This window comes from Aquarana catesbeiana, linkage group LG12 (genome assembly GCF_042186555.1).
Source record: "Aquarana catesbeiana isolate 2022-GZ linkage group LG12, ASM4218655v1, whole genome shotgun sequence".
NCBI lineage: Eukaryota > Metazoa > Chordata > Amphibia > Anura > Ranidae > Aquarana > Aquarana catesbeiana.
The window spans coordinates 214,367,740-214,380,410 of NC_133335.1; the positions used below are offsets into that span (position 1 = coordinate 214,367,740).

Consider the following 12,671-nt stretch of genomic DNA (forward strand, 5'->3'; position numbering starts at 1 on the left):
CTCTGCTGACCCACTGTACACTGCCCTGCTGACCCACTGTACACTGCCCTGCTGGCCCATTGTACACTGCCCTGCTGACCCACTGTACACTGCCCTGCTGGCCCATTGTACACTGCCCTACTGACCCACTGTACACTGCCCTACTGACCCACTGTACACTGCCCTACTGACCCACTGTACACTGCTCTGCTGACCCACTGTACACTGCCCTACTGATCCACTGTATACTGCTCTGCTGACCCACTGTACACTGCCCTACTGACCCACAGTACACTGCCCTACTGACCCACTGTACACTGCTCTGCTGACCCACTGTACACTGCTCTGCTGACCCACTGTACACTGCCCTACTGACCCACTGTACACTGCCCTGCTGACATACTGTACACTGCCCTACTGACCCACTGTACACTGCTCTACTGACCCACTGTACTCTGCTCTGCTGACCCACTGTACACTGCCCTGCTGACCCACTGTACACTGCCCTGCTGACCTACTGTACACTGCTCTACTGACCCACTGTACACTGCCCTACTGATCCACTGTATACTGCTCTGCTGACCCATTGTACACTGCTCTGCTGACCCACTGTACTCTGCCCTACTGACTGACTGTACACTGCTCTGCTGACCCACTGTACACTGCCCTGTTGTCCCACTGTACACTGCCATGCTGGCCCACTGTACACTGCCCTACTGACCCACTGTACACTGCCGTGCTGACCCACTGTACACTGCCCTGCTGACCAACTGTACACTGCCCTACTGACCCACTGTACACTGCTCTGCTGACCCACTGTACACTGCCCTACTGACCCACTGTTCACTGCCCTGCTGACTCACTGTACACTGCCCTACTGACCCACTGTACACTGCCCTGCTGACCCACTGTACACTGCCCTACTGACCCATGGTACACTGCCCTGCTGACCCACTGTACACTGCCCTGCTGACCCACTGTACACTGCTCTACTGATCCACTGTACACTGGTCTACTGACCCACTGTACTCTGCTCTGCTGACCCACTGTACACTGCCCTGCTGACCCACTGTACTCTGCCCTACTGACCCACTGTACACTGCTCTGCTGACCCACTGTACACTGCCCTACTGACCCACTGTACACTGTCCTGCTGACCCACTGTACACTGCCCTACTGACCCACTGTACACTGCCCTGCTGACCCACTGTACACTGCTCTACTGACCCACTGTACACTGCTCTACTGACCCACTGTACTCTGCTCTGCTGACCCACTGTATACTGCTCTGCTGACCCACTGTACACTGCTCTGCTGACCCACTGTACTCTGCGCTACTGACCCACTGTACACTGCTCTGCTGACCCACTGTACACTGTCCTACTGACCCACTGTACACTGTTCTGCTGACCCACTGTACACTGCCCCGCTGACCCACTGTACACGGCCATGCTGGCCCACTGTACACTGCCCTGCTGACCCACTGTACACTGCTCTACTGACCCACTGTACTCTGCTCTGCTGACCCACTGTACACTGCTCTGCTTACCCACTGTACACTGCTCTGCTGACCCACTGTACTCTGCCCTGCTGACCCACTGTACACTGCTCTGCTGACCCACTGTACACTGCCCTACAACCCACTGTACACTGCCCTGCTGACCCACTGTACACTGCCATGCTGGCCCACTGTACACTGCCCTACTGTCCCACTGTACACTGCCCCGCTGACCCACTGTACACTGCCCTACTGACCCACTGTACACTGCTCTGCTGAATAACTGTACACTGCTCTACTGACCCCCCTGTGCCCTATTGACCCCCTGTACACTGCCCTGCTGGCCCCCTGTACACTGCCCTGCTGGTCCCCTGCACACTACCCTGCTGACTCCCTGTACACTGCCCTGCTGACCCCCCTTACACTGCCCTGGTGACCCACGGTATACTGCCCTGCTGACCCACTGTATACTTCCCTGCTGATCTACTGTACACTGCCCTGCTGACCCACTATACACTTCCCTACTTACCCACTGTACACTGCCCTACTCTGACCCCCTGTACACTGCCCTGCTGACCCCCAGTACACTACCCTGCTGACCCACTGTACAGTTCCCTACTTACCCCCTGTACACTGCCCTGCTGACCCACTGTACAGTTCCCTACTTACCCCCTGTACACTGCCCTGCTGACCCGCAGTACACTGCCCTGCTGACACCTTGTACTCCCTGTGTTATTTTCTAATCTTTTCTTTTCTTTTCTTTTCTATTCTATTCTATTCTTTTCTATTCATTTCGAATGTATTCTGTTCAAAATTCAAAATTCGAAAAACGGTTATATTGTTATATTTTTTACTGTTCTATTCTATTCTTTTCTATTCTATTCTATCATTTTCTATTCTATTATTTTATTTTTTATTATATTCTTTTCTATTCTATTCAAATTCAAATTTATTATTTTCTAAATTTGAAATCCGGAAGATGGTTATATACTTTCTATTCTATTCTATTGTTTTTTTCTATTATATTCATTTCTATTCTAGTCACTTCTATTCTTTTATTTTCTATTCTATTCTAATAAATTATTTCCTATTCTATTCAAATTCAAATTTAATTTATTAAAATTTTGGAAAATGGTTATACAAGTAGTACCTGGAATTACGAGCGTAATCCAAAGCACTCACATATCAAAGCGAGTTTCCCAATAGGAATCAATGAAAATTCAGTTAATTGGTTCCATAGTCACTGCTAGTGTATGCAGTACTGTATGTGGCCAGAGGTGCGGGGGCGCTCAGAGGCACTCCAGACACTCGGAGAAACACGGAAACACTTCGGAGACACTCGGAAACACTCGCGTGTCTCTGATCGTCACTGGTGCCCCCGTACCTCTGGCCAGGTGCAGTTCTGCACACCCCAGCGGCTTGAATCCTGCTCGTCTTGCCAGACAATGCTCGCAAACCAAGTCAGGATTTTTTTTTTTAAATATCTCGTATTGTGAAACGCTCGTTAACCGCATTACTCGCAATCCAAGGTTTCACTGTATTCTTATTTTTTCTATTCTATTCTTTTCTATTCTCCTCAAATTCAAATTTATTCTATTATTTGAAATTCAAATTTCAGAATATTCATTTCTCTTCTATTGTTCTGTTTTACTCTATTTTTTTTCTATTCTTTTATTTTTTTTATTCTGTTCTGTTTTACTCTATTATATTCTATTTTTTTCTATTCTATTCTATTATTTTATATTCTATTATATTCTTTTAATTTATTTTATATTCAATTTTATCCTCTTTGGAAATTCAAATTCGATTTGAAAATTATTTGAATTTGATTCAAAAACTATTCCAATTTGAATTTGTCAGAGATTTTGATTCTTTTTTTGGATAATAATTTGTAAATTTAGCTTTTCATTTCTGTGTATTATTTCTTCATGGTCTGTGTAATGGGAGGTACTTTCTGCTATAAGGTGTCCCTCTTCCTCATCTCGGAAAGTCGGTCCGCGCCACGATCTGAATCCCCGGTGATCTGTCCTGGGCATATCCATATTTAATGATATCTGGGTTTGCTCTAAAACGCTCTTCTCAGATGCATGGTGAGAATATATTAAACACAAATGTGCACTCACATCCATTATTCAGAGTTCCATCTTTATGCCAGCCATACACATCATAATAAGCAATTGATTCAGCAACATAGTGACCACAGTTGCTGATGCAATCAGGCACCTCTGTTAAAGGGGACCCAGTAAGTTCCCACATGGGTCCCCAAAGGCCCATTCACACTTGTGCATTGTGGTAACATTGTGATAACATTGTGGTAACATTGAATGCACTAATACACACTGGGCAACAATGCATTCAAAAGCACCTCTCTGCTTGAGGAGCATTGCAATGCCATTCAGTCCAGGTAAGTCTAAAGCATGACCCACTGCAGCGCACCACAATGCATACAGTGCACAATGCGGTGTGGTGTGCTGCATTTTGAAATGCACTTTTTCATCTATTGCAGTGCATTGGCAGCCTACTCATAATGAATGTGCTGCCATAATGCAATACATGTTAAAACAAGTCATAGACACATTAAACTAACCAAAAATAATAAAAACCTGGCTGAGACTCAAACAAGCAGCCTAGAGTTAAACCTAAAATTTCTCTCTATCTCTTCACCTCTCTCTCTTTCTTTCCCTTCTCTCTCTCTCTTCCTCCCCCCTCTCTCTCTTCCCCCTCCCCCTCTCTGTCTCTCTCTCCCCCCTCTCTCTCTTCTCTCTCTTCCCCCCCTTCTCTCTCTTTCTTACCCCCTCCCCCTCTCTCTCCCCCCTCTATCTCTTCCTCCCAATCTCTATCTCTTCCCCTCCTCTCTCTCTCCCCTCTCTCTCTAACCCCGTCTCTCTCTTTCCCTACCCCATCTCTCTCTTTCTTCCCCTACCCCTCTCTCTCTTCCTCCCCTCTCTGTCTCTCCCCCCCCCTCTCCTCCTCCCCTCTTTCTCTTTCTCCCCCCACCAATCTATCTCTCCCCCACCCCCTTTCTCTCTCTCCCCCCACCCACCTCTCTCTCTCTCCCCCCAACCCCTCTCTCTCTTTCTCCCCCACCACCCCCCCTCTCTCCCCCCTCTCTCTCTCTCTCTCTCTCTCTCTCTCTCTCTCTCTCTCTCTCTCTCTCTCTCTCTCTAACATACATATATGTAAATTAATAAATATGCCGACTGGTAGGAATGCCAATATATAGCAACTCTAAATAATTACAAATATTTAGTAACACATATAAATCACAAACAATAGCACATGTGATATTAACTATATGATATTTTTTGTTATTTATATTTTTTATGTGATTTATATATGTTATGTAAATAAATAAATATGTTGATGCTTGTGATATTATTAATTTGATATTTTTTTTGTTATATTTTTGTTTTATTTTTATTTTTTTTGTGATTTATATGTGTTATGTAAATAAATAAATATGCCGACTGATAGGAATGCCAATATATAACAATTCTAAAATATTCCAAAGATTTATTAACACGTATTAATCATATAAATCACACACAATATCACGTGTGATATTAACCATTTGATCTCTCTCTCTTCCCCTACCCTCCTCTCTCTTTTCCTCCCCTTCTCTCTCTCTCCCCCTCTCACTCCCCCCCTCCTCCCCTCTTTCTCACCCCCCCACTCTCCCCTCTCTCTTCCTCCCCTCTCTCCCCCTCTCTCTTACCCCCCTCCCCCCTCTCTCCCCCCTCTATCTCTTCCTCCCAATGTCTATCTCTTCGACTCCTCTCTCGCTCCCCTCTCTCTCTAACCCCCTGTCTCTCTCTTCCCCTACACCCCCTCTCTCTCTTCTGCCCCCTCCCCCTCTTCCTCCCCTCTCTCTCTCTCTTCCTCCCCTCTCTCTCTCGTCCTCCTCCTTCTCTCCCCCCACCCCCCTCTCTCTCTTCCCCCTCTTTCTCTTTCTCCCCCCCACCACTCACTCTTTCTCACCCCACCCCTCTCTCTCTCTCTCTTTCTCCCCCCACCCCCACCTCTACTCATAATGAATGTGCTGCCATAATGCAATACATGTTAACACAAGTCATAGACACATTAAACTAACCAAAAATAATAAAAACCTGGCTGAGACTCAAACAACCAGCCTAGAGTTAAACCTAAAATGTATCTCTCTCTCTCTTCACCTCTCTCTCTTTCTTCCCCTTCTCTCTCTCTCCCCCCCCCCCTCTCTCTCTTCCCCCCTCACCCCTCTCTCTCCCTCCCCCACCCCTCTCTCTCTCTTTCTCCCCCCACCCCCTCTCATATGCCGGCTGGTAGTGTAAGGAAACGTCCCAAACTCTGCTTGAGTGCTTTCGTCATATACCGCTTCCTCCCAGTCTAAATATAGATAGATATTCCAACCGCTAACAACAAACAAGACAATACTCATTAACACATATTAATCATATAAATCACAAACAATATCACATGTGATATTAACCATTTGATCTCTCTCCCTCTATCTCTTCCTCCCCTCTCTCCCCCCCCCCCCCACTCTCCCCCCTCTCTTCCTGCCCTCTCTCTCTTCCCCTTCTCTCTTCCCCTTCTCTCTCCCCTCACCTCTCTCCACCCACCACTCTCCCCCCTCTTTTCCTCCCCTCTCTCTCTCTTACCCCCCTATCTCTCCCCATCTATCTCTTCCTCCCAATCTCTATCTCTTCCTCTACTCTCTCACTCCCCTCTCTCTCTAACCCCCTATCTCTCTCTTCCCCTTCCCCCCTCTCTCTCTCTCTCGCTTCCTCCCCCCTCAAATCGGAAATCGGAGAACCCTCCCATGGTTATAGAGTGGGTTGCTGCTGTGGGTAATACAATTTAGATAGAAAGGCTTATTTACCAGCATAGGGGGTGTCCGCGCAAGTATGACCCATGGTTAGATGTACCAGGACTTGATTGCCCTGGTGGATCTGATCATGGACAGGCTCCTTGGAATTAATGCTGGTTGATAAACCAACTGGAACTTATTATGGATGTAATGTTGACATGGTTATGTACTTTTACTGTGTATGCTGTATCCAGTTTGAGTTGTTAGTTTTCTGAAGTAGTCATTTCATAAAAGTTTTTTTTTTTGGATGAAAAAAAAAGGGGGATTTACTCCAGAAATAAAACGATAATTCTCCCGCTCTACAAGACTCTGGTCCATCCGCATCTTGAGTATGCTGTCCAGTTCTGGACACCAGTCCTCAAGAAGGATGTGAAGGAACTGGAAAGAGTTCAGAGAAGGGCAACAAAGCTAATAAAGGGACTGGAGGATCTCACCAATGTTGAAAGGCTACAAGCATTAAACTTATTCTCTCTGGAGAAGAGACACTTGAGAGAGGATATGATAGTGATGTATAAATACCGTACTGGTGACCCTAGCATAGGGAAAAAAACATTTCAGTGAAAGGGAGTTTAAAAAAACACATGGCCACTGAAACTGGAAGAGAAGCGGTTTAACCGCAATCTACATAGAGGGTTCTTTACTCTCAGAGCAGTAAGAATGTGGAATTCTCTTCCACAAGCAGTGGTATCAGCAGAGAGCATCGATAGTTTAAAAAAAAAAATAAGATGAGTATCTTAACGATCACAACATACAGGGATATAGGATTTACTATTGACATAAACGCACGCACAACAGATTGAACTGGATGGACTGGTGTCTTTTTTCAACCTTACCGACTATGTAACTATATGTAACTATGAAGGTCTGGAATGCAGAAGACCTACATTCTGAACCTTCGTCCCTGAATCCACAAGGCTCTAAATGTGGGCACAACTCGGAATAGTGTTCAGCCCCATCCAGCTGCAGCCTGCCATAGACTTTTCCAGGCTGCCTTCAGAGGGCTGGACACTGCACCTACCCCTCCCGGGCGTACTAAAATGTGCAAGGGGCTTTAGTTGTAAAGGGACCCTTACACTTTACTGCTGACACTTTGGTGTTTAACCACTTGTCGCCCGCCATATAGCAAAATGACAGCGGCAAAGTGGTTTCAATATCCTGACTGGACGTCATATGATGTCTTCAGGTTATTAAGCCGACGCGTGCCCCCGGGGGGCGCGCATCGTGGCGATCGTTGTAGCGGTGTGTCAGTCTGCAAATCCATTCTAGGTAAAGAGTCTCTGACGGAGTCTCTTTACCACGTGATCAGCCGTGTCCAATCACGGCTGATCACGATGTAAACAGGCAGAGACGGTGATCGGTTTTTCCTCACTCGCATCTGTTAGATGCGAGTAGAGGAGAGCGGATCGGCTGCTCCTCTGACAGGGGGGGTCTGTGCTGATCGATTATCAGCGTGGGGTCCCCCCCCGAGGATGCCCACCAGGGACCACCAGGGATGCCCACTACCAGGTATGCCACCCTAGACCACCAGGGATGCCAATCAGTGCCCACAATGGATGCCAATCAGTGCCCACAATGGATGCTAATCAGTGCCCACAATGGGCATCACTGATTGGCAGGCATTATTGTTTGGCACTGATTGGCATCCATCAGTACAATACATTATAGTACATCAGTGCCACCTATCAGTGCCCATCCGTGCCGCCTATCATTGCCCATCCGTGCCGCCTATCAGTGCCCATCCGTGCCGCATATCCGTGCCCATCCGTGCCGCCCGCATCGTGGCGATCGTTGTAGCGGTGTGTCAGTCTGCAAATCCATTCTAGGTAAAGAGTCTCTGACGGAGTCTCTTTACCACGTGATCAGCCGTGTCCAATCACGGCTGATCACGATGTAAACAGGCAGAGACAGTGATCGGTTTTTCCTCACTCGCATCTGTTAGATGCGAGTAGAGGAGAGCGGATCGGCTGCTCCTCTGACAGGGGGGGTCTGTGCTGATCGATTATCAGCGTGGGGTCCCCCCCCCAGGATGCCCACCAGGGACCACCAGGGATGCTCACTACCAGGTATGCCACCCTAGACCACCAGGGATGCCAATCAGTGCCCACAATGGATGCCAATCAGTGCCCACAATGGATGCTAATCAGTGCCCACAATGGGCATCACTGATTGGCAGGCATTATTGTTTGGCACTGATTGGCATCCATCAGTACAATACATTATAGTACATCAGTGCCACCTATCAGTGCCCATCCGTGCCGCCTATCATTGCCCATCCGTGCCGCCTATCAGTGCCCATCCGTGCCACATATCCGTGCCCATCCGTGCCGCCTATCAGTGCCCATTCATGCTGCCTATCAGCCCATCCTTGCAGCATATCAGTGCCACCTATCAGTGCCCATCAGTGCCGCCTATCAGTGCCCCATCAGTGCCGCATATTAGTGGCCATCATCAGTGCCCATTAATGCCACCTCATCAGTGCCACCTCATTGGTGCCACCTCATCGGTGCCCATCAGTGCCGCCTTAACAGTGCCCGTCAGTGCAGCCCCATCAGTGCCCATCAGTGAAGGAGAAAACTTACTTATTTACAAAGTTTTGTAACTGAAACAAGAAAAAACATTTTTTTTTTCAACATTTTCGGTCTTTTTTTATTTGTTTAGCAGAAAATAAAAATCCCAGAGGTGATCAAATACCACCAAAAGAAAGCTCTATTTGTGGGAACAAAATGAAAACATTTTTATTTGGGTACAGTGTAGCATGACCGCGCAATTGTCATTCAAAGTGCGACAGCGCTGAAAGCTGAAAATTGGTCTGGTCAGGAAGGTGTATAAATGCCCGGTATTGAAGTGGTTAAACGAGGGTGCCGACAAAAGATCTTCCAAGATGACGGCAAAGATTTTTGCCTTTTAGTGGCTTTCATTTTGAATAGCACCCTAATGAACGTGCTGAAGCGTGCTCCAACGCATGGTGATGCACCATGGTTCATTTTAAAAATTTTGTGGCACTTCCAGATTTTGGGACATTCTGGTAAGTAAGCAGGACATTCATTTCAATGGGCTGCCTTCATGAAACGCACATTGATACGCCATATAACACACCATAAAAATGTAAATGGGCCCTTCATTTTCTTCATATGCTGTGCCTACTGTGCGTTGTGTTAGAGCAGTACTGCGTATTGTGCTATGAAAGCCTCCTAAACATTCTTAGATTAATTGGCAGCAAAGTGATCACTTAAGAGCAGATGTAGGTGTGGGTGGGAGATGCAGAAAACAAACAGCAATGCAAAATTTACAGCCAATACCCAAGAAACAAGAATGAGAAATAGAGCACTGCTGTCCAAGATATTCATATAGGAATACATTATTGTAAAGGACTGCTTACATTAAAGCAGAACTCCAACCTAAAGTAACAAGAAAAAAAATGAAAACCCCAATAAAAGATAAAATTAGAAAAACAAAACAGCTTTTGTTGCCAAAGTCACTATCAATTCAGTGATTTTCCCTGCAGTACTTTTTTCTGCTGCTACAATGTGTGCTCAGTTTGTTGGTCACATCATTCAGCCAAGGTCATCCCGGACGAGCCCCCAACATGTGACAGGACAGTGAAAGGAGAAGCAGCAGACTGATGAGCCCATCTCTTCATTACTTAGTTCTCTCTTCCTATCAGCTTACTTTTTGTTAGCACATATTATGATTGGCTCTTTGTGCTGCTTCTTTCTCTCACACCCCATTCCTGCTGTAAGGGACTGCAAAATGCTATAATGCTGATACCAGTCCAGATTTAGGTACTTATACTGCTTGTATTTAGAAATTACATATAAAATGTAGTGATGATTACAGAGCTACAGAGCTGTATTAATCTGCATCTTTTATAGCTGCCCCGGAGTTCAGCTTTAAAGTACATTTAACATGTTTTCTATGCATTAGGATTCTTTTATGGCGGAAACACAATCATGTTTTTAGTTTTGCATGAAGTGTTGTAGTTTTCTTTGCTGTCTGTGTCATAGTTGGAGATGTTTCTGCTCACTTCCTGTCCTAATTACATGGAAGTCTCATCATGGGAACGGGGGGGGGGGGGGGGGGGGGGGTTCACAGGCAGCAATAAAGACCAGACAGAGATTCTAACCCTTCTCTACTCTGCCCATGCTGTCGAAGATTCACTCCCCTAACTTGGCTATAGCAGGAGATGCCTGCCTCCTATATCATTTTCTGCAAGATCACAGGTACATAGTGACATAAACTTATCACAAGAGAAATACAAAGGCTACATAGGTTGACCTCCTTATGAAAATGCTACATGCCTGGCTTTCAAGCTGATCCTCTTACTTTTCATCACTGAATTTTTCATAAGGAAAATGGCATCTCTTATATTTGTCTAATGACAAGCTGGGCAAGATATATATTCATTCACACAGCGGGGTTCATTTGCTAGGTACACTCAGCATAGGTAAGTACATAAGGTGACGCTGTGTTCACCCAAACACGTGCAAGGGAACATGAAAGGCAGGATTTTTATTTGTGCTTGATTGGATGATTACAATGAATGTTGGTTCACCCTATATACTAAGCTAAGTGAATGTTAGTTTTGCCAAGTAAAGTCTCTTTAGATAGACAGATCATGGGAATGTTTTTTTATTTTCTATCTATCTATCTATCTATCTATCTATCTATCTATCTATCTATCTATGTCTTTCTTTCTCCGTCCGTCTATATATCTATCTATCTATGGTACATAAATGATATATATTTTTCTCTCTCTCTCTTTCTTTCTCTGTTTCTTTTTTTTTTCTTTTTCTCACACTCTCTTTCTTTCTCTCCTTTCTTCATTTCTCTCTCTCTCTCTCTCTCTCTCTCTCTCTCTTTCTTTCTCTTTTTCTTTCCTTCTCTTACTCTTTTTTTCTTCCTCTCTCTCCTTTTCTTTCACTCTTTTGTTCTCTCCCCCTCTCTCTTTCTTTCTTTCTTTCTTTCTTTCTTTCTTTCTCTCCTTTTTTACTTTCTTTTTTCTCTCTCTTTTTCTTTCTCTCTTTCTCTCTCTCTTTCTTTTGTCTTTGTCTCTCTCTATTTCTTTCTCTCTCTCTCTTTCATTCTTTCTCGCTTTTTCTCTCTCTCTCCCTCTCTCTCTTTTATTTCTCTCTTTCTCTCTCTTTCTCCTTTTTCTCTCTCTCTCTCTTTCTGTCTTTTCTTTCTTTCTTTCTTTCTTTCTTTCTTTCTTTCTTTCTTTCTTTCTTTCTTTCTTTCTTTCTTTCTTTCTCTCTCTCTTTTTCTCTCTTTCTTTTTTCTTTCTCTCCTTTCTTTCTTTTTCTCTCTCTTTTCTCTCTCTCTCTCTTTTTCTTCCTTCCATAAGCTGTCTGTCTATAAACTGTATCTACCTATGATACATAAATGATATACTGTATGTCAAAGAAAGAAATAAAGACATAGATAATAAATCAGTGCTGGATATGGGGATATCTAGATAGATGGATCAATCAGTGATAAATATAAGGATAGAAAAATAGCTAGATAGATAATAGAGGCTAAATAGATGATAAATCAATGATATATGTCTATTTATATAAATATTATGATAGATAATGGATAGAGGATATATAGATGATTAATCAACAATAGATGTCTATATTTAGATTTATTGTTAGATGATAGATAGATAGATAGATAGATAGATAGATAGATAGATAGATAGATAGATAGATAGATAGATAGATAGATAGATAGATAGGACCGACATCACATGTTTTCAGCACACACCTTGGCATGGTCACACCTTTATATTCCTCTGTCTATGATCTCTATGTACAGATTATACCTTGTGTTGGAGATCCTGGTTGTAGGTGGAACATTGCCTTCCTTCGGATAATTCCTCCATTGTACTCTTCTCTCTCCGGTGTGTCTGGTAGAATAGTGGACTCCACCAGCTCCATACACAGGTCACCTGTCTGCGCTGCTCTTCACGCCTCTCGTCACCATAGACAAGGCTTGGTCTCTGTGTTAGCAGTAGGAGGAGGAGGTGAGAGGAAGCTCTGCTATCCCCATCTGACTGTTATATAAACTCAGCATTGCCAGAGATGGGGGAGGTAAGACAGACTGGAATCACATCTCTGTACACCCACCTCATTATCATTTTATACAGTATACAGTTCGCATTTAAAGAACATCGCTTTACCACTAAAACCGGTTACATAACATCAGCCTAAACTTGTTTCCCAAAAATAACACCACTTTTGGTGTGTTTCAATGAACCTCAACGCTCGTCTATAAATCGCACCAAGTTGCACAGATACAAATGATCCATGCATCGCACTGAGCTAAAACAAATGATTTAAGACCTGTTTGTCCTGTGTTGATAGCCCA

General features: G+C 44.7%; 1 protein-coding gene across 2 annotated transcripts in view; it reads right to left on the bottom strand.

The window, feature by feature from the left end:
• Positions 1–12,433, bottom strand: part of RAB37 (RAB37, member RAS oncogene family) — an 89,110-nt gene extending 76,677 nt beyond the window's left edge. The window contains exon 1 of one of the 2 annotated variants that reach the window (XM_073606654.1): positions 12,127–12,433. In XM_073606654.1, coding sequence (XP_073462755.1) covers positions 12,127–12,186 — 60 coding nt within the window. In that variant the 5' untranslated portion in view covers positions 12,187–12,433. The remainder of the gene's footprint in view (positions 1–12,126) is intronic. The other variant, XM_073606652.1, reaches the window with a different exon arrangement.
• Between the last annotated feature and the right edge of the window lie 238 nt (positions 12,434–12,671).